A 22,916-nucleotide genomic window follows, 5' to 3' on the forward strand; every position below is an offset into this window, starting at 1 on the left:
ACTGAGAAGGAAGGCTTGTTTCTTAAGGCTCCGAGGACAGACACACTCCATCATTTGTTCCAAAATTCTGGCACCACCTCCATCAAGCCTTAGTCTTAAATTTGTATTAAAATATGTATTTTAGGTTGTTTAAAAAATCCACATTTTCAAAGAAATATTTTTAAAATATAGAAATATGGAAGACAATGTCTCTATTTAGAGCTAAGCCCTGCTAATACTTTGGTTCATTTCCCTCTAGTCTTTGTCCTAGGAGACTAGATGTAGACAGAGATGAAGAGACATGAGCAGCCAGCTATCCTCTCTGTGGCATGTCCTCTGGAAGGGAGAACTTAGGGATCTGCTTCCTCATCTCCCACACTAAGTCATGTAACAATTCTGGGCAAAGATAAGGATAAGACAGGCTCAAGGAATCTCAGCCAAGGGGCCCTTGTCATGCTAATCTCCACCCACCATCCCCAAATGCAGCTGAAGTTCTCTGCTGCTTACCTGTTGTTTCCCTGGAATGTCCCTCCTGCTTCTAGGCATTTGCTCAAGCTGTTCCTGTGGCCTGCCCGGAATACGGCAAATGATCCACAAAGAATGAATGATTCAACCCTTGCAATCTTGCTTTATTTATTTATTGAAGTGTTCTGTAGCTGGTTAACAACGTTGTGTAGGTTTCAGGCGCACAGCAGAGTGATTTAGTTATACACAAGTACGTGTATGAAAGGGAAAGTGTTAGTCACTCAGACATGTCCGACTCTTTGTGACCCCACAGACTGTAGCCTGACAGGGTCCTCTGTCCACAGACTTCTCCAAGCAAGAATACTGGAATGAGTAGCCACGCCCTCCTCCAGGGGATCTTCCTGACCTAGGGATTGAACCTGGGTGTCTCACATTGCAGGCAGTTTCTTTACCCTCTGAGCCAACAGGGAAACCCCACATACATATATACATATGCATTCTTTTTAAAATTATGTATGTATTTATTTATTTTTGGCTGCACTGGGTCTTCATTGCTGCGTGCTGTGTGCATTCTCTCATTGCAGAGCATAAGTCAGTCGTTGCGGCGTGAGGGCTCTAGACAGCAGGCTCACTAGTTGAGGCACATGGACTTTGTTGCCCCACATCATGCGGAATCTTCCCAGACCAGGGATTGAACCTGTGTCTCCCGCACTGGCAGGCAGATTCTTAGCCACTGAACCACCAGGGAAGTCCTGTAAATTCTTTTTCAGATTCTTCCCCCTTATTCTTACAAAATATTGTGTATACTTCCCTGTGCTATACAGTAGATCTTTGTTGATTATCTATTTTATATGTACTGTGTATATGTCAATCCCAACCTCCTAACTAAAATCTTGGTTAATTTCACCCGAAGTAAGAAACTTTTTAGAGTTCCTTGCTAGAAATTAGTTTCTGTCTTATTCCAAGGCTGGACATTTGTCCCTCTGCTCAACCCTAGGTCTGAGTACATGAACTTCTTCCACTTATTTATCAGATCTTAGAGGCTGTCTCTAATTTTGCTCTCTTCCCAGACCTGTGCTTTGTACTGTGCACACCACATCTTATTTCATCCTCTCCAAACCCTGAGAGGTGTTGATGCTCTGTTACTCACATTATAGGAAGAGACTGTAACCTGAGAAGCTGAGCAATGTGCCTCTAGCCTCTGGAAGAGTCAAGATTCACAGCCAGGAGGCAGACCCCAGAGCACTTAACCATGATTCAGTTTCATCTAGTACATTTCCTACCTACTGATACATATTGAAGCCAGAATGCCATTCTGACTTTGTAGAGCAGAGTTCCCAGTAAATATTTCATCATGAGCACCCACCAAAACATCACTGCATGATTCTTTGTTTATAGAACGTGAATCAGGAAGCCCAGGTGAAGAGGCTGAAAGGGAGGCAGTGGTCAGGTTCTAGGGGAAATGCAACACCAGACTTGGATCCTCTACCCTGGAAGTTTTAATTTTTAATAGACTTTTTTTTTTAGAGCAATTTTAGGTTCTCAGCAAAACTGAGCAGAAAGTGCAGAGAGTTCTTATATATCTCCTTCCCCTCCATCCCCAGAGCCTCCCCTGTAATTGATATCCTCTACCAGAGTGGGACATTTGTCATAATGATGAACCTATATCGTTATCACTCAAAGTTTACATGAAGGTTTCGTCTTGGTGTTATACCCTCTGTAGGTTTTGACAAATGTGTAAGAATGTTTCTCTGCCACTTGTGTACAATTTCATTGCACTAAAAACCCTCTGTGCTGTGTTGTGCTTAGTCACTCAGTCATGTCTGACTCTTTGTGACTCCATGGATTGTAGCCCACCAGGCTTCTCTGTCCATGGGGATTCTCTAGGCAAGAATACTGGAGTGGGTTGCCATGCCTTCCTCCAGGGGATCTTCCCAACCTAGGGAATGAACCCAGGTCTCTTGCATTGCAGGTGGATTCTTTACCATCTGAGCTACCAGGGAAGCCCAAGAATACTGGAGTGGGTAGCCTATTCCCTCTCCAGGGGATCGTCCTGACTCAGGAATTGAACTAGGGTCTCCTGCATTACGGGTGGATTCTTTACCAACTGAGCTACCAGGGAAGTGCCCAAAGCCCTCTGTGCTCTGCTAATTCATTTCTCCCTCCCTCCTAACCTCTAGTAACCACTGATCCTTTTACTGTCTCCTTAGTTTGCCTCTTCCAGAATATCACAGAGCTGGAATCATATAATATGTAACCTTTCAGTAGACTTCTTTCATGTAATCATATGCATTGAAGATTGCTCTGTGTCTTTTCATGACTCCAGAGCTCATTTCTTTTCAGGGCTGAATAATATTCCATTGTCTGGATGTACCATAGTTTGTTTATTTATCCACCTATTGAAAGACAGAGGCTTCCCTGGTGGTTCTGATGGTAAAGAATCCGCCTGCAATCTGGGATACCTGGATTTGATCCCTGGGTTTGGAAGATCCCATGGAGAAGGGAATGGCTACCCACTCCAGTATTCTGGCCTGAAGAATCCCATGGAGTATACAGTCCATGGGTTCGCAAACAGTTGGACATGACTGAGTGACTTTCACACACACTGAAAGACATGTTGGTTGCTTCCAAATTTTGGCAGTTGCAAATAAAACTGCTATAAACATCCACGTGCAGGTTAGTATGGGCCTTTAATTGGGCACCGTAGAGTGTGACTGCTGGATCATGTGGTAGGACACTCTGCAAGTTTTGATGAAGGTATAACATTTAATTCACGGGTACCATTGTCAACCCAGCTGCTCCCATCGGTGGCCACGTCTGCAGAGGCTCAGATGGATGGATAGTGTTTGCAGGACCACGGGGACAAGTGCTGACTTGGCCTGCAGCCTCGGATAAGAGCCAAAGGGAATGGCTTTGCTCCCTCTTCTGGAACCAGAGGTGTGGTCTTGCTCCTTCCTGCAACACTGGCTTCCTCCTAAGTGGGGGAGATCATAATGTAGGCCCCTGAGCCATAAGCCCTAGCCCTGGAACCTAGTCTGGGGCCCCAGGATGGCAAAGGCTCAGCATGAATGAGTCACAGGAAGGCCTTCTCTGGGCGTCCCTCTCTCATAAGCACCTCTTCCCTTGGAGGGAAGTCTGTCTGCAGCCCTGCCATCTACCCCAACGGCTCCTGCCCTGGGTTGGACCTGGACCAGCCACAGCCTTTGTCACCTTTTAATCCATGTACCAGAGGAAACTTCCTCAAACTAAGAGCTAAGATGGTCTCTCCTCTGCTCAGAAACCTTCCTTGGCTCCCTGGTGCCTAACCTGCCAGCTAAGTCGCTTCAGTAGTGTCCAACTCTTTGCCACCCTATGGACTCTAGCCCACCAGGATACCCTGTCCATGTGTTTCTCCAGGCAGGAATACTGGAGTGGGTTGCCATTTCCTTCTCCAGGGATCTTCCAGACCCGGGGATTGAACCCGCATCTCTTAGGTCTCCTCCATTCACTGGAGGGGTCTTTATCACTAGCGCCACGGAATGCCTAACCTGGTGGTTTTCAAAGTGGTCTGGGGGATCCCAAGTCCCTTTCCAGGGAATTTGCAAGATTCAAATGAATTCTAAATTAATTTAAATACATTATTTGCCTCTTCATTCTCATTCTCTCACAAGTGGGGAGCAGAATTTTCTAGACACTTCATCACATGTGATTTTGAAACAGACCGAAGTCTTCTGAAGTCCAGAAGACTCTTACCACGGACCATGCTGGCTTGGAGAGGAACTGCTTAAAGTCACCCTGAATTGCCCAGCAGAGAGCATGGCTTAGTTAGGTAGTCAATCATCTTTCTTTTAAAAATCCATTTTATTTCTTGCATGAAGATTTCAGCATCCTTTTCAGTTTTTACCACCTACGTTCAGTCTTTTGCATCATTATGATTCTGGCTAAGCACAATTCTAAGATCTATATTTTCACCCAGCTGTAAAGCACAAATATTTCCCAATGTTTTTTTTTTTTTTTTCAACATTCAGAAAATAGTGTATTGAATTGTAGTAACAATGAAGTCTCCTAATTTGGGACCTTGGCTTTTCCACTGTGATGAAGTTTATTCTACCCCCATCTCAACAGCAAATATCTAAAATAAAAGTGTCCATCTGCTGTCAAATATATGGGGAAAAGTATATACTCTCCCATCTTAGTGTAAATAGAAAGATCCGGTTTGGCAAATAAATTTGTGACGTGGTTTTGGAGCCATAAAATGTTCCAAGGCATAGAGCTAATAATTCTGATCCTCAGATATTATCCTGAGGGAACTGGACAAACATTGGAAATATCCAGCATTTACTTAACTGAATTAAGTCTCCAAAACAGCCTGCACTGGAGTTTGGCACTTGAGTTTGTGGATGACTCAGAGGACACTCAGGTTTTGCCGTCTTTCTTCCTATATATTCCCCTATGGCAGACAGCCTCTCACTCTCTCAAAGTATCCTCCTCTCCCCTGAATCCTCCCCCATAGGGTATCACTGCCTCTAGAAAAACTTCACTCCTTTTTGAGGTCTGGGCAGGGAGCCAGAGCTGGTCCTGGGGGTGCCAGAGTTACAGTAGTAGAACATTCTCTCACTTCTCCACCCATCCCCTTCCTTTTCCCTTCATTGTCCACATCTGTTATCTGTGGGGCCCAGTGGCCTTGGCCCCACCACTCCATGTCCTGGCTTCGCTCACCTAGTCAGTTCCGTTCAGTTGCTTAGTTGTGTGCAGCTCTTTGCAACCCCACGGACTGCAGCACACCAGGCTCCCTTGTCCATCACCAACTTCCTGAGCTTGCTCAAACTCATGTCCATTGAGTAGGTGATGCCATCAACCATCTCATCGTATGTCATCCCCTTCTCCTCCCACCTTCAATCTTTCCCAGCATCAGGGTCTTTTCCAATGAGTTGGTTCTTCATATCAGGTGGCCAAAGTATTGGAGCTTCAGCTTCAGCATCAGTCCTTCCAATGAATATTCAGGACTGATTTCCTTTAGGATTGACTGGTTTGGTCTCCTTGCAGTCCAAGGGACCCTCAAGAGTCTTCTCCAACACCACAGCCTTCTCCATCACTCAACTAGGGCCAACACAATTGGCCATAGCCCATCACACATGTCCTTGAGTGCCAAGTATCTGGCCCTGGCTACTGGAAAATAATGACAGGTCTCCCACATCCCCCAAATCCTGAGTTGCTAGAATTTTCCTGTTCACCACCCACTTAGCTGTCCTGGAGATGATGTCTGATTGTGTACAGTCAAAAAGAGGTTCATTCACTCATTGATTCATTGAACACTGGTTAGTGCCTGTATTACATCTGGTCCTTTACTGGACACTGGGGTTGCTGAGAAGACAGAGGTACTGGCCCTCAAGGAGTTCACAGGCTTGTGGGGCAGAGATGAATAAGGAAAGTGAGAGAGTGATGTTACCAAATGAAGACATAGTTCACTTCTGACTTTGCTCCTGTCACAAGAACAACTAACAATGATTCAAGAACAAGACACCACTGAGAGGATCCTAGTGAGGCTGAAGCACCCTCCACACCACGGAGAATCAGGGCAGACCACCTTATAAGGGTAAGAAGCAGCTCCACGTAGCCTTCCTCTAGGCCAGCACAGCACCACAGGGAGAGGTCTCCTCTGAGCCTCCAGAGGGAAAAGAGAACCCTGGGGGGCAACCAGAGCCTCCTCAGCACTGGGGTCGATTTGGGGGATGTCTTCTTGTTTCACAGCATGGGGACTGCCAGGGAATCTGTGAAGGCTCAACCACTCGGAAACTGACTGCTGGAGAAGGGGGAGGAAGTATTGCATGCCCAATCGCGTCTGAATCTTTGCGATCCCATGGACTGTAGCCGGCCAGATTCTTCTGTCCACGGGATTCTCCAGACAAGAACATTGGTGTGGGTTGTCACTTCCTTCTCCAGGGGCTCTTTCCTGGATTGAACCCACACCTCCTATGTCTCCTTCGTTGGCAGTCAGTTTCTTTACCACTGAGCCACCTGGGAAAGGGGGAAGGGGCTTGCAAAAACAGCATGTGGATCTTGGCAGACCAAGTTCATACTTACAACATCCAAGCAGTCATCATAACCAGTGGTTCTGTCCATCTGCAGAACCAAGTTGGGGGTGCACTCTGATGAGGGAACTTGGCCAAGAGCAGTTCTACCTGATTCAAATCCTCAGACAAGGAGTTTTGCTGGTCCTAGAGCTCAGTTTATCCATGTACAGGAAGGGAGGGGAGTCCTAGCCCCACTCGCTGTGGGGAATGTCTTCTGGCCCCATCTGTCCAGAAGGGCTAATGCCAACTCCTGGAAGCTGTGCTGCCCAGCTGGAGCCTAGAGAAGGGCAGGCAGAGCCCAGAGTTTGTAAAGGAAAAGTAGTGACTCTGTTCACTCAGGAAACTTGGGGGTGTGGGTTGGTTTGAATTTAGACAACAAGCAAAAAGCTTGACCAGCTTTGGAGCTGCTTCTCCTACTGTATCTGGGCAGTGAATCTAACTGATAGCCCCATTCATTGCTAAACACAGCCTTCAGCCAGTTTAGCTAGGGAATCTACCCAGAGCACACAGGAAGTTGTGTCACCCATTCAACAGTTCTAAGTACAGGGGTATTTGAAGGGAGCACAGTTCCTGGCTTCCCTTGTTTGCAGAGCAAAACTGATGGCTTCACCTGACCAGGGGACACAGGCTTCCAAACAACAAGCTGTACAGGTACTGGGTCCTGTCCTGCTGCATCTTGTACTATGTACAGTATCAAGTCCTGATCATCTAGTAAGTCTGGCCAGAGAATCCAGGCAACCGTAGAGCCCATCTTACAGCTTCACCAAGATAGGAAATTAAGCCAGCAGTCCTTTACAGCTATCTTCAGGCAGAGGCACATCCCACCCCATCCGCATCCTCAGAGCTCAGTTGACTCACCCCAACCATTAAGCCCAAGGACATCACCAGCACACACACACACCCCAAAAAACAACTGAGCTGACTGGTGAAGAACTGTCTCTGCCAGAGCAAACCTATAAAGTCTGGAAGAGGACTCAAATGTGCAGATTCCAATGTAAGGAATCAAGGATCACACACAGAAAACCAGTGAACTATGATACCATCAAAGGAAACTAATACAGTTCTATAAATGACCCTCAAGAAACGAAGGTCTGTGAACTGTCAGACAAAGAATTCAGAATAAGCCTCTTAAGGATGTTTTATTGTTCAGTTACTCAGTCGTGTTTGACTCTTTGTGACCCCATGGACTGCAGCATGCCAGGCTTCCTTGTCCTTCACCATCTCCTGGAGTTTACTTAAACTCATGTCCACTGAGTCGGTGATGCTATCCAGCCATCTCATCCTCTATTATCCCTTTCCCCTCCTGCCTTCAATCTTTTCCAGCATCAGAGTCTTTTCTAATGAGTCTAAGGAAGTTTAGTGAACTATAAGAAAACACAGACAACCAAATGAAATTAAGAAACCAATGCATGAATAAAATGAGAAGTTCAATAAAGAAATTGCAACCATAAACAACAACAACAACAGAAATCCCAGAGTTGAAAATACAATAATTGAATTGAAAAAAGTCAATGAAAAGTTTCAAAAGTAGATTTAACCATAAGGAAGAAAGAATCAGCAACCAGGAGAATAGGACATTAGCAATTAAGCTAGTCAGAGGAGAAAAAGGAAAAAGAGTGAAGAAATTATTGATCCTTGGGTTGGGAAGATCCCCTGGAGAAGGGAAAGGCTACCCATTCCAGTATTCAGGCCTGGAGAGTTCCATGGACTGTATAGTCCTTGGGGTGACAAAGAGTCAGACATGACTGAGTGACTTTCACTTTCACTTTCATGGAAATTATGTGACACAATGAAAAGAAATAATATTTTCATTATAGGAATTCCAGAAGGAGAAGAGGAAAAGGACAGAAAGTATATTTAAAGCAATACTAAAACTCCTAAACCTGGGGAAATGGACATCCAGACCCATGAGATCCAAAGAACCCTAAATAGACAGAATCTGAATAGATCTATATGAAGACACTTTATAATTATATCCTCAAAATTCAAAGACAAAGAAAAAATTTTAAGAGCAACAAGAGAAAAAAACCGAAGTTACATACAAGGGAATCCCGTGAGATGACTGGTGGATTTCTCAAAAGAAACTATTCTGACTGAGAGAGAATGAGGTGACATTCAAAATATTGAAAAAAGAACTGTCACCCAAGAATTCTATACCTGGCAAAGCTGTCCTTCAGAAACAAAGGAGGGATAAAGAAAACAGGAATAAAGTTTCTTGACATGGGTCTTGGTAATGACTTTTGGATGTGATACCTAAAACACAAGCAACAAAGTGAAAAATAAAGAAGGGAACTACATCAAACTAAAAAACTCTTCATAACACCAACAACAGCAAAAACAAACAAACAAACAAAAAAGCAGTAAAAGGAAAAGACAAGGCATGCTGTTAAAAAAATATTTACAAACCATATACCTGATAAGGGGTTAATATCCTAAATATATAAATAATGCAAACAACTCAATAGCAATAAAAGAAAAAACAGCACATGGACGATTTTGTCCACTGCTATGTCTGTAATTACTAGTAGTTTCTTAGCACACAACAGAGGCTCAGTAAGTACTTACTGAATGTATACCTGCACGCATGAATGAAAAACCCATTTGAATGGTATACTGCCCAGAATGGTTGTCTAAGCCAACTCAGATATAAACTATAAAAATTGTGTTCTTATACTGGTTATTCCATACTGACGATAAATGTGTGGTATTTAATGATAAAATACTTTTAGGAAATAATAAAGATGGATCATTTTTTTCAAAACATAGGCTTTTATAATGAGAAGAAAAAAAGAAAAACAACAACACAAGAAATAAAACAAAAAATGGGCAAAAGATCTGAACAGATATTTCTCCAAAGAAGATATGTGAAAGACCAACAGGTACATGAAAAGATGCTCAACATCACTAGCAACTAGGGAAATACAAATTAAAATCACAATGAGATGTCATCTAATGCCTGTTCGAATGACCATCATCAAAATGATGAGATCACAGATGAGGTTGTGGAGAAAGGGGAACCCGTGTGCATTTGGTAAGAATATAAATTGATGTAGCCACTATGGAAAATAGTATGGAAATTCCTCAAATAATTAAAAATAGAACTATCATGTGATCTAGCAGTTCTACTTCTGGGAATAAATCCAAAAGAAATGAAATCACTAACTCAAAAAAATGTCTGCACCCCTGTGTCTATAACAGCATTATTTATAATAGCCAGCACACAGCAACACTTGTGTTCATTGATGGATGAATAAATACATAAGTTATAGTATATATACGCAGTGGAATATCATTTAGTCGTTAAAAACGAGGAAATCCTATTACCTGTGACAACATGGTTGGACCTTGAAGCATTATGACAAGTGAAATAAGTTAGAGAAAGACCTATACTATGCGATCTCACTTATGTGTGGAATCTGACAAACAAAAACACTGAACTCATAGAAAAACAGATCAGACTTATGAATATCAAAGGAGGAGGGTGAAGGAGAGGCAACTGGAAGAAGATGGCCCAAAGACAGGAACTTCCAGTTCTAAAATAAATAAGCACTAGGAATGTATTATACAACATGGTGACTATACCTAACAATGATGTATGATACGTAGGAAAGTTGTTAAGACAACAGATCCTAAGAGTTCTTATCACAAGGAAAATTTTTTCTTTTTTTCTTCTTTTCTTTTTATTGTATATGTATGAGAAGATGAATGTTAGCTGAACTTATTGTCATAATCATTTCATAACACACACAAATCAAACTGTGGCCTTCAACTTATTTCAACTGAGTCAATTACTTCTCAATAAAAATGGAAATGCCAGGATGGATGAAACACAAGCTGAAATTAAGATTGCTGGGAGAAATATTAACAACATCAGAAAAGCAGATGATACCACTCTAATGGCAGAAAATGAGGAGGAACAAACTAAAGAGCCTCTTAATGAGGATGAAAGAGGAGAGTGAAAAAGATGGCTTAAAACTTCACATAAAAAAAAAAAAAAGTGTAATGAGATACTCATACTCATATGTAATAACGAGAGCTGATGCTTCCTGAACCCTCTGTCTGTATTGGACAGTAATGACAAGGCAGCTTGTTTAGATCCCCCAGCTGGAAAACATGGTCTCTTATTTTGGGAAACATTGAGGAGTGGCCCCCATTTAGCTGGGACACAACTCCTAAGCAGAGCTGTGGGGCTGAGGAGGATCGAGAAGCTGGAGGGGGAGAAGAAATGGTGGATGGAATAGTGTGCACAGGGTCAAGTGGGTGGCTGCCCAAAAGAAGTCTTGAATTTTGAAACGTTCTTCTATATTTTTTGTGGAAGTTGAAATAGTCACAAAATAGTCACAGAGGAAAACTCCATCTTCCGTGGCCAACAGGAGAAGAACCAGCTGCGGAGACTGACATCAGATGGAATCTAGTTTTGCCTCTGACCAGCTGTGTGGCCCTGGAGAAGTCACTTTACTTCTCTGAGACTCAGTTGCCACATCTACTCCAAGAACCATTCACTGCATCACTCAGTAGATATCAGAATCTAATGAGATACAGTGTATAAAGATTAAATGTGTGGTTTCTCAACATTGTTTGACAGTAATTCCAGTGGGTAGAGCCTGACTTGTGCTCACTAGTGTCAGACCCTGGAAAACCACTTTCCACTCATTGACTCGTTTAAACCTCACAACAGCACAATAAGGGAGGTTTTATTGTTAATTCTTTTTGGCAAGTGAGAGAACTGTGGTTCCAAGAGTAACTTGCTTGAGATTACACAGCTAGCAAGGGGCAGAGGCCAGGTAAGCCAAGTTCAGCTCTGTCCAACCCCTCACCCTATGCCTTATCAGCAGCCCTGGCACAGCCTGAACTACGATCCGCTTTGCAGAGCTAAGGAGAGATGGTTGAAGTCTCCCGTAGGCAGCCCCAGGGGCTCAAGGGCCCCCCAAGGTGATTTGACCTTGTGAGGCAGCCTTCATCGGGTAGAAAGCTCTTGGGTGGAGTAAGCGCTCTTGCAGGCCTCTGTGTGACCCTGGCCTCTCATAACCCGAGTCTCACAAGAGGATGACGGTGGTTCTTCCCTCACAGAATTGCACACAAAGCACTGAGATGGCTGCTTAGCCAAATGGGCAAAGGTTCCCTGGGCCTTTTGGCAGGAAAGTCAGGGGCCCTCCTGGATAAGAGAGGCTGCGGGGACCCTGAGGTGATAGCCTGGATCACTCCTCCAAAGAGGTGATGCAGCATGGAGTAAGGGATGTGGTCCTCTCTCTTCCAGGGCAAAGGGGAAACTGAGGGCTTCCATGTTAGGGAGGAAGAGTGGACTCAAGAGGACCTCATCAGTCCTGCTCAGAAGAGAGCAGGGCCAGGATGATGGGACCTGCTGGGGGCAGGAGAGAGGTGGCTGAGTACTGAGAACCAGGGTGTCACCTCTCTGAGCAAGTGTTCCCAGGGACATGGGTTAAAATTCTAGCCCTGCCACTTGCCACCCTGTAACCTTGATGAATCACTTGTCTTCTGTGAGCCTCAGTTTCCTCATCTGTACAATCAGGGCAAGAGCCAAGTCTCCTGGCAGAAGGGTGCTGTGAGGAGGTCATGAGGTCAGGTGTGCGGGGGAAGGCAGCCCTCCATCATGGTGGTGCTGTAGGGAAGCAGAGTGAGGCTGTCTCTACGATACCTCAGGTCACTTTCTTGCCCATCCTGGGCCTCAGTTTTCCTGCTTGTAAGACAAGGAGGTGAGGCTGGATAATCCCCAAACTCCCTTTTAGCTTCAGATCCAGGTCTCTGCTTACCTGATTGCACATATCCCACATCCCCCAAAATCCCAATGGAAGAATGCAACGGACCACACAGGAGGTGCTGAAAAGGCTTTTTATTGCTGGGGGTGGAGGGTGATGAGCATAGGGTGTCCTGACTGTGAGCATGAGTATCCGAGAGTGTCCTTTGACTGGGCTCAGTTGTCACTCCTGGGGGATGGTGGCAGCACCGCCTGTCCCAGAGGGAGACCGGTACAGAGATTCAGTCAAGTCCTGGAACCAATCTGGAAGGAGACCCTCATGTGAGGCATGGACACCCCGGGACCCTTTCTTGCTGCTGCATTCAGCATGCACAGCTCCCAGAGTACTTCCCCACAAATCCTGTGAGCTCTGAGGCTTGGGGAGGGCCTGGCACCTGTGGTTTGGGGTCTTTCTCTGGCACCTGGCACTGACCCCCCTCATTCCCTCACCCTCCCACCCCCATCACCTTAGCAACAATGGCCAATGTAAAAAGACTTATCAAGGCCCAGAGGAGCCAGGGTTCAGGGCTCAGTGTATGATCAGGATCAGGGATCAGACTGAGATGTGATCTGGTCTCTATCTGTGACCAGTGTCAGGGCTCAGTCAACTACTGGAGTCAAAGCTCAGTCTGGCTGTTCCAGGCTCAGTCAGGGAGCAGAATCAAGCACAATTTGTGTGTCTGATTTAGGGTCAGGAGTTGGTCTGTGACCGAGATCAGGGCTGAGTCTACCACTAGAGAAAGAAGAGAAGCCAAGCTTGTTTCTGCTTCTCCACAGGCCCCTGTGGGGGGTCTCATCCTCTCTCAGCCCAGGGCCCTGGGCCCAGCCCTCACCAGCAGGCGGGCATCCCAGCGGTTTCCTCATCTGCGGCCTTCAGGTTCCTGTTGGGTGGTGTCCTGAGACTCGCCTGAGGGAACACAATTAGTAGCAGTTCTCAGGCTCCAGCACTGGAAAGCCGAATACAAATTAGACACCAGTAACTGCCACCCTCCAGCAGGTCAGACTTGACAGCCACGGGACCTCTTGTGTGTCACTCCATCTATCTGTGCCTCAGCTAGTTCATCTGTAAAATGGGTATGATGACACTACCCATCCCCACAGGGTCATTGCAAGGATCCAATGAGATAGTATATAAGAAGCACAGATCGATGGCCCAATGAACTAGGTCTGTGGCTATTTTCTAAAAAAACTGCCTCCAGGACCCTGATGCTTCACTCATCCCATTTCTGTTGCCCACAGCCCCAGCAACCCCACCGATGCCAGAGACCCAGGTCAAGGCTGGGGGTGAAACCACACCTCCTCATAAGAAGGGAAATAGAAGGGGCGGTGCTTATCATCAATGCCTACTGGATATTAGGCTTTTCCTGCTTTTTCTTTAAATCCATTCATCAGCTAAGCCATGTTTACAATCTCCTTTCACCTGGGAGGAACCTGAGGCTCAGAGAGGCGGAGCCAGTTGACTAGGACTGCACAGTTGCTAAGTAGCAGATCCAGGGTTTGAATCCAGATCTGGCCTGTCCTCTTTATCACATCATTCTGGGCATCAGGTTCTGCCAGTGGGACAAAGGAGGGCAGTAGAGGCTCTCAAAGGCTGACAGAGACCCTCAGTCCGCAGGGACCCCTCCAACCACACTCTCCTGACTTGCTCAGGATGAAGGGTCCTCAGCTTCTCCAGGATCCCCTGACCAGACCTGCTGGTGCTATAAGCATAAAGCAGCATACCATCCCCGGGGAGGCTGCAGAGGGAGCCCCCTCCCCACTTCCCCACGCTGTGACTTACCAATGAGTTTCTCAACACACTCTGCATCCAGGCTTTCAAGGAGCTCGCGGAATCGTGGGCACAGCTGAGGGTCATACAGAGCCAGCAAAAGAGAGAGAGACACACGCAGAGAGAATTGGAAAGAGGGAAGGAAAGAAAGAGGCCAGGAGGTGAGGAGGGAGAGGAGAGATGGGAGAAGGAAGAGGACTGGTTATTACCTGCTACGAGCACCCTGCCTGCCACCCACAGAGATGCTCACTACTTGGGGCCTCAGATCTTCTGACCCTTAGGATTCTAGAACAGTGGAAACCTAGAAGGCCCATATCTGAGATCCAGAGGACACTAGAACCCTAAAAACCTCAGAACACTATAATCCCAGTACCTTAAGTATCTAGACTGTAAGCATCCCATATCCCTGTGCTTTTAGAAACCTTGTCCTTTGGACTCTGAAACCTCAAGGGTCAAATGGGGCCCTGGGAACCATAGAGAAGTGTTTCTCACAATTTTGTGTGCATACAATTCCTCGAGGATCTCTTTAAAAGGCAACTTAATGAGCAGCAGGTCTGGAGTGGGACCTAAGGGTCTGCATTCCAAAAAATGCCCAGGGAAGGTCAGTGCTGCTGGTCTGACAACCATAGTTTTAGCAGTGACCCTCCAGTTCAGTAATCTCAGGGCCTCCTGGAGGATTGGGAAAAAAAAAAACCCCAGATTGCAAGCCCCCTTCCAGAGTGACTAATTTAGAATCTTTGGAATTTAAGACACATGGTATATATGGTTTTGTATATGATACATAGGAATCTGACCTGTGGTACGTACAGATTTTGTATTTAAATAAATACAGTTGTATTGAAATAAGAAAAATATTAGCTAAAAGGCCTACTGGCAGTCCATGGGTATGGCAAATGGTTCAAGTGTGGGACCTAGTGATTTCAGCTCATGTTGGGCCCCTCTTCTCCTCCCCAGGCCAGGCTGAGTGAAGCGGGGTGGGGCGGGGGGAGTAGCAACTGACAACTCAAAGGGAAGTTGTCCCCTCAGAAAGGAAGGTGCCCAGAGAGTACAGCCCACCCATGGAATGTCACACCTGCCCCCACCAGGTGTGACTCTATACCCCCAGGAGTGGGTGACTTACCTCACCCTCCACTACAGAGGACACCACCCTTCTCGCAAGGTTGACTCCAATGTCCACGACATCGTTGAGCAGTCCAAAGCGGCTGGAGAAGAGAGGAAATTGATAAAGGTCAGTGAAGTTGGCAGAGCGGCCAAGAAGGAGCAGTGGGAAAGAGGGTGGAATATGGTGGAGCTCCTTGAAGTCAGGTGACTTGAGCCTCTACCCAGGGGGATCATCACTTAGAACCCCATGGTTGACCAGCAGCTCACCCCAGTAGCTCATGAGCATCTCATCACAATCCTGAGAGCTCATCCATCCATCCATCCATTCTTTATCCATCCATCCATCTAGCCATCCATTCATTTATTCATCAGTACATATTTATAAAACACCAACTATATGCTGGGAACCAAGCCTGACTAGAACCAATACCAGACCACCTGACCGGCCTCTTGAGAAACCTATATGCAGGTCAGGAAACAACAGTTAGAACTAGACATGGAACAACAGACTGGTTCCAAATAGGAAAAGGAGTACGTCAAGGCTGTATATTGTCACCCTGCTTATTTAACTTATATGCAGAGTACATCATAAGAAATGCTGGGATGGAGGAAGCACAGGCTGGAATCAAGATTGCTGGAAGAAATATCAATAACCTCAGATATGCAGATGACACCACCCTTATGGCAGAAAGTGAAGAAGAACTAAAGAGCCTCTTGATGAAAGTGAAAGAGGAGAGTGAAAAAGTTGGCTTAAAACTCAACATTCAGAAAACGAAGATCATGGCATCTGGTTCCATTACTTCATGGGCAATAGATGGGGAAACAGTGGAAACAGTGTCAGACTTTATTTTGGGGGGCTCCAAAATCACTGCAGATGGTGACTGCAGCCATGAAATTAAAAGATGCTTACTCCTTGGAAGGAAAGTTATGACCAACCTAGATAGCATATTAAAAAGCAGAGACATTACTTTGCCAACAAAGGTCCGTCTAGTCAAGGCTATGGTTTTTCCAGTGGTCATGTATGGATGTGAGAGTTGGACTGTGAAGAAGGCTGAGCACTGAAGAATTGATGCTTTTGAACTGTGGTGTTGGAGAAGACTCTTGAGAGTCCCTTGGATTGCAAGGAGATCCAACCAGTCCATCCTAAAGGAGATCAGTCCTGGGTATTCATTGGAAGGACTGATGCTGAAGCTGAAACTCCAATACTTTGGTCACCTTATGTGAAGAGTTGACTCATTGGAAAAGACCCTGATGCTGGGAGGGATTGGGAGCAGAAGGAGAAGGGGATGACAGAGGATGAGATGGCTGGATGGCATCACCGACTCGATGGACATGAGTTGGGTAAACTCTGGGAGTTGGTGATGGACAGGGAGGCCTGGTGTGCTGCGATTCATAGGGTCGCAAAGAGTCAGACACGACTGAGCGACTGAACTGGACTGAGCAGGGTTTACTCTTCTTGCCTGCTCCTAACTAGAGGCAAGAAGGTAAACACAATATATTATTATTGTTATTATCATTATTTGAGGGACATTATATAATAAGAGAAGGGTCAGTTCTTCAAGTAGATGTAACAATGCTAAATGTGCATGCAACAGAGTTTCAAAAACCTTGAAGCAAAAACAAATAAAGATGAAAGGTGAAATACACAAATTCACAGCTATGGTTTGAGAGGTCAACACTCCCGTGTTGGTAATGGGAAGACCCGAGAGACAGAAAATAAGGATAGATATTACTATTACTGAAAGCTTAGTATGTGCTTGGCCAAATATTCTCCAAGTATGCTATGCATTTTCTCATTTGGTCAACATAGTAGCCTATGAGTTAGGTAATGTTACCAACCTTAGTTTAAAGATGTGATAGCTAAAGCTTCTATAGGCTAAATTGATTACAAAGACCCAAGTGAGTGGCAAAGGTAGCTTGACTCCAGAATCTGAACTTTTTTTTTTTTTTTTTTTAACAATACTCTGCTCCCTCCCAGGTAAGGAATAGGGCTGAAACTATGGGTCCCAGCTCCTCTGGAATTCCTTGCTCTGCTGAGATGTATTGGGCTGACCTGTGCAGCACCGTGAGTGAGATGCTTTCTGGGTTGTTGGTGCATTCTCCCACGACCACCTGGGGGTCATCAGTATCAGTTTCAATGCTGACAGTAGTTTGGAGGTCCACATTGAGGTCCAGGTCGACAATCTCACCCAAAAAAGGCCTACAGGGAATAAGATTCACAGTGAACAGAGGTGGAGAAGTCTCTTCATGTTGCTCACATGAGTCTCTCTAGATGGCCATTGCATGGGATATCTATGGATATAGTCAATAGTGTGTAAATTTTTAATGAAATCTACATTCTTACATTAGGTAATACTTTTCTGGCCCCATGGGTTTGGCTCGTATGAAATTTTTATGCAGTATCACACTGATAAAATAAAAATAATAGTTAACATTTCTTGAGCACAAACTGTGTTAAGTATTTCACAAAGTTTTTTACTTGAATTAAGTGATTTAATCTTGACAGCAGTACCATGAGGGAAAAATACTATCCTTATCTCTATTTTCAGACTGAGGAAATGTTTGGTATAGAGAGGTTAAGTAACTATCCCAAGATCTCACATCCAATGAATGATGAAATCGCAGTACACTTAATTTATAAAGACTCTTCTACACATCTGCATTTTCCTTTCTCTTTGTATTTAAAAAGTAATTAAAATACTTAGAAATTATTGTTTCTAATATAACTTATATAATTAATGAATTAATAAAATTCCTAATATAATTATAGTTTCCATATAATTTCACATGCCCTTCATTACATACTGTACACTACTATATGGCCATACTGGTGCCTGCTACTTAAAGAGAATCTTGAGAGATAAAATGATGCTGGAAGAAACTTTGCCTAAGAGTTATAAATGTTCATGTCTTCTCAATTTTAAGCTATTATGATTAGATAAGTTATATGACTTTGGAAATATATTTCATGGAGGATTTTTTAAAAAAGAGATTTGGTTCTGGGCAGTGTTTCTTAGAACATGTTAAAGGTTAGGATTTAGGAGTTGCAAAGGCCTCCTTATTTTACTGATTGGGAGACCAAGGCAGCAGGGTGGAAAAGTGCCTGATTCCAGATTGGAGACCTATTGGCCATACCTCACTGCCTCTCCCAACCCTCAGATTCCAAGGCTACTCACAGGCTCACGGTGACGTCAGCAGTGATGGGGATCGACACGTTAGCACTGTTTTCAGAAGTCGCTTCGAATGTGATATCCGGGACCTGGACGTTCCTGATTCTCACCCTGTGTAAAAACCACAGTTCACACCTGTCACTCCTGACAGCCATTGCTTGGCTCTTCTCTGTGCCAGCTTTGTGCTGAGTTTTGAGCCTCATGGACTTTGCCTGCTTTGGTCTTCATGAGAGCCCTGCTCAGAGGCTGAATTCTCTCCATTGGATGGCGTGGCAGACTGAGGATCGGACAGCTGTGATTTCCTCAAGACGCCAAGGGTGAATATGTGCCAGAGCCAGTATTTGCTTTTTCGTTTTTCTTTTTAGTTGAAGTATAGTTGCTCTACAATGTTGTGTTAGTTTCAGGTGGGCAGCAGAGTGATTCAGGTAGAGATATGTATATTTATAGAGGTATCTTTATTTCAGATTCTTCTACCTCATAGGCTATTACAGAATATTGAGTATAGTTCCCTGTGCTATATAGTAGATCCTTGTTGGTTGTTTTGTGTCTGTGTGTATGTATACATATATAGTTTGTATATGTTAATGCCTGGAGCAGGAAATGGCAGCCCATTCCAGTATTCTTGCCTGCACAGTCCCATGGACAGAGGAGCCTGGCGGGCTATGGTCCACAGGGTTGTAAGGAGTTGGACATGACTGAAGCAACTTAGCAATGTTAATGCCAAACTCCTAATTTCTCCCCCGCATTGCTTTCCCTTCTGGTAACCATGAGTTTGTTTTTATGCTCACGAGTCTGTTTTGTATAAGATCTTTTGTATCATATTTTAGATTCCACATATAAGTGGTATCATATGGTACTTGTTTGTCCTCTGTCTGACTTACTTCATTTAGTATGATAACTTCTGTGTCCATCCTTTTGTTGCTGCAGACAGCATTATTTCGTTCTTTTTATGCAGAGACAGATTTTGAACCCAGAACTGCCTGACTCCAAGATGTTATGTGTGGAGCCACCTATGTGGTGTGAATTCTAGTTTTCTCTCTCCTGAGGCCATTCAGACTTTTATACTCAGCTATATTCAGAGAAGAAAAGTCTTATTCCTTAGAAAAGGGACTTTAGGCATCAGCAAACAGATAGAGGTGAGGGAGAAGAGAATCTTCATTGTGACCCTGAAATCACAGAATGAGAAGGTCCAGACCCATGAGATGCTCACAGGCCCTGCAGCCCTGACTCTAATTTCCCCAAGATCTGGCAGAGCTGGCCTCAGACCGCTTCTGCTCTGCAAAAACACACAAGGTTTGTTCATCTTTCTTTCTTTTATATTAAACTTACCTCCCCAAAGATATGTATTCTCTTTTCTGGGAACAAAGATCTCCAACATGAAGCATCAACTCACCCTGTAAGCCTGCTCACTACTTGAAAAATTCGAGAAATGAGTTGTTCCAAGAAATTCTCAGTTTCCTGTTGCTCCACAACCTCGTCTGAACACCTGGATTCCAATTCAGTCTTCAAATTCTGAAAGATAACTGCAAAAACAATCTCCGTTTAGTGTGGTACACAACTTAAGAAGCAGCTCCTAGGCACCAGGTACTAATGAGACTACTTTCCTAGGTTATTTTATTTCATCTTATAACACCTTCATAAAGTAGGTATTACTATTATCTGTGCTTTCAGATGAGGAAATAAAGGATCAAAAGATTAAGAAATGGGCCAAAGTCACACAGCTAGGAGACCTTGTTCCTAGTATGCTGCCTTCATGCTAATATATGCTCATCATTTCAACAAAGCAATCAATCCACTATTGAGCAGGCAATAGATATTGATTGTACATCAGATCCTAGTAGTGAAGATTAAGGAGATGCTCATACAAACTGAGAATAAAATAAGAAATGGAAAATGTAGAATCAAAGAAAAAACATGGCTCCAAATTATTAAAGTGGCAAGTAGGAGCCCTAGATAAGAGGCCTAGAAAGCAGTGATTCATTCAGGAGCAGGAGGACAGAGAGTCCTAACAGAGGGCCTTTCAGAGAAAAGAGGGATTTGATAGAGGAAGTGGCATGGCAGATGTAGAATGGCACAGTTGAAAAGAGTTCAGAATATACAAATAGAAAAGAATTCAAATGAGAAACAGGAAGGCAGCAACGAGCTCAGAAAAAACCACACAAAAGGCTACAGGAAAGGATATGTAATCAGAGTACTCCAGATTGGCTCTGCAATGGACAATATCTACCTAATTATAATGATGGAAACAGAGGCGGAAACTCCGTCTGGTCCTATAGATAATCCAGACACTTTTGCTTCTGAGCTCAGTTTTGTCAGCACTGAAACTGGAAAGTGGGTCCCTCCTATATCTTTGACATTTGCCCAAGCCCTGGCAAGGTTTGAAAGGCCATCATATACAGAAATTAGTTTCTCCTACAAAGAATGTTTCTCAGGGTAATGTTTCCAGAAATTGAAAAGAAGGTCAAGTTCTTTCAAGAAATCAGAATTACAAGGACGTATGATTAACTAGATAGGTAGGTAATTTTAAAGCTACCTAGGCTAGGTAGGCAGAGAAGGTGATGGCACCCCACTCCAGTACTCTTGCCTGGAAAATCCCATGGATGGAGGAGCCTGGTAGGCTGCAGTCCATGGGGTCGCTAAGAGTCGGGCTCGACTGAGCGACTTCACTTTCACTTTTCACTTTCCTGCATTGGAGAAGGAAATGGCAACCCACTCCAGTGTTCATGCCTGGAGAGTCCCAGGGACTGGGGAGCCTGGTGGGCTGCTGCCTATGGGGTTGCACAGAGTCGGACACGACTGAAGCGACTTAGCAGCAGCAGCAGCAGGCTAGGTAGAAATTCCTTTCCAGTTAATTAATACAAAGTACTAAGAAAATTGAATAGCCCAGCAAAAGAATATGCTACAAATATAAATAAAATATTTAAGTTAAATATGTAAATGACTAATAAAATATGAAAAATACGAGTGAATTCTTTCATAATTAGAGAAAAACTAAGTGACATGAATTACCTTTCATCTGTGAGATTGGCAAAAAATTCAGTTGTCCAAAACAGTGCTGTCAGGGAAGTGGAAAAAAAGGTAATCTCATAGTTTGGAGAAAATATTACCATAGGGTATTATTTGTCAATATCTACTGTAATTTAAAATATGCATACTTTTGAACTTTTGAAATGTCACTTTGAGGAATTTATCCTATGAATATATTAGCAATGTTTACCATGATTTAAGATGTAAAGTGATATTCAGTTAAGTGTTGCTTGTTTCTAGAAAAATAATAAATGGTGACCCAGGAACCAATTAGTCACCTCTCTTAATAAACAACCCATAAAGAGGCCCCGCTACAGCCTCTGGTGATACAGGCAGAGTATTTAGCAGGAAGCTCCCAGGCACCACTGACCGTCCCTCTTGTTAACTCACTTTCAATTGTACTGTCAAAGGTGTCAAGTCCTCTCTCAAGACCAGATATCAGCCTCCTCAAAACATCGTTGCCACGAATGTCAAGAAGAGACGCTGAGGTCCCAGCGAGCAGGCCGCACAAGAGAACAAGTTTCCAAAGCTGAACCATCTTGTCCTGACACCTGGACAGTCATGGGAGGAACAGGAGTGAGAATTATCCATAGGGAAACGGGATCTTGGATGAGCACCTATCACTCTGACACTCAGCAGTCCTTGACGATAGACGTGGTTATCTCCTCTCTTTCAGATGGGCAGCCCAGGTCAGGAAGTTAGAGCAACTTGCCCAGAGAAAAACAACCAGTTAAAGAAGGAGATACTATTTGAAAAGTCCTGCCTGACTCCAGGTCAGAGCCCTTTACCACATGCTGGCTTCTCTGCCTGGAACATTTCTCTCTTCTTTTCATTTTTACCTGAGTCACTTCCTAATGACTCTGCAAATTCAGTAAGATATCATGTCCTCTAGGAAGATCACTCTAGACTCTCCCCAGCGTCTAGGTTAGGGGGCCCCACTCCACCATCTTGCTGCCTTCATTGTATGACCACAGTCCTGGGTACCAGTTAGGGAAGACTTGGCTGCCTTTCCCATCAGGCTGTGCACCGCTTAGAGGAGGGATTGTGACTTATCTCACTATTGAATTCATCACACATAGTAAAAACCCTGCTCCTCGCTCAGTACAACAAAATAAAGTTTGCTGAATAAAAGTATGAACAAATAAATGGGCACCACATCATGACCCTGCTTTGCTTGTCAGTTTGGCACTTCTCCTAATTGAATCTATTTCTTAATTTGCTCTAATCAAGATGGAAGCTAACTGAATTAGACCAATCCCTCTGCCTCCAGCCCCAAAGCCTTCTGAAGGCCTTAGGTGGGGTGACATTAGGTGGAAAACCGGCCAGTCACAGGTTTGGAGGAAAATACTTACGAAGTCCTTGCTCGCCTGCACAGCCTCCTGAATTCCGCTGGGTGCTGATGGCCCTTATATCTTCCAGGTGGCGATGGGCAGGGAGGCTGACCCCGGAAACAAGCCCTGTGTCCAGAGCCATCCAAGGAGACTCCAATGAAAATAACCCCTGTCCAGAGTGAATAGAGAGAGACTTCCGAAGCAAAGGTCACCCAGGATGATTGAATTGGAATGGGTGGATATGAAGAGGACTTTGTGCCAAGACTA

The 22,916-nt window shown here is 44.3% G+C and overlaps 1 protein-coding gene across 1 annotated transcript; it reads right to left on the reverse strand.

The window, feature by feature from the left end:
• Nucleotides 1-12,077: 12,077 nt before the first annotated feature.
• Nucleotides 12,078-21,856, reverse strand: LOC147360393 (short palate, lung and nasal epithelium carcinoma-associated protein 2B). The gene is made up of 9 exons (XM_086335175.1): nucleotides 21,709-21,856; nucleotides 19,685-19,814; nucleotides 18,298-18,402; nucleotides 17,175-17,321; nucleotides 15,141-15,222; nucleotides 14,021-14,096; nucleotides 13,684-13,802; nucleotides 13,086-13,159; nucleotides 12,078-12,192 (listed from the first exon to the last, which is right to left on the reverse strand). The coding sequence occupies exons 1-9, from the start codon at nucleotides 21,854-21,856 to the stop codon at nucleotides 12,078-12,080; spliced, it is 996 nt and encodes a 331-aa protein (XP_086191301.1).
• Between the last annotated feature and the right edge of the window lie 1,060 nt (nucleotides 21,857-22,916).

The sequence above is a fragment of the Bos grunniens genome, chromosome 13 (genome assembly GCF_055505025.1).
Source record: "Bos grunniens cultivar Pamir isolate PY7600 chromosome 13, Bosgru_T2T1.0, whole genome shotgun sequence".
Taxonomy (NCBI): Eukaryota; Metazoa; Chordata; class Mammalia; order Artiodactyla; family Bovidae; genus Bos; species Bos grunniens.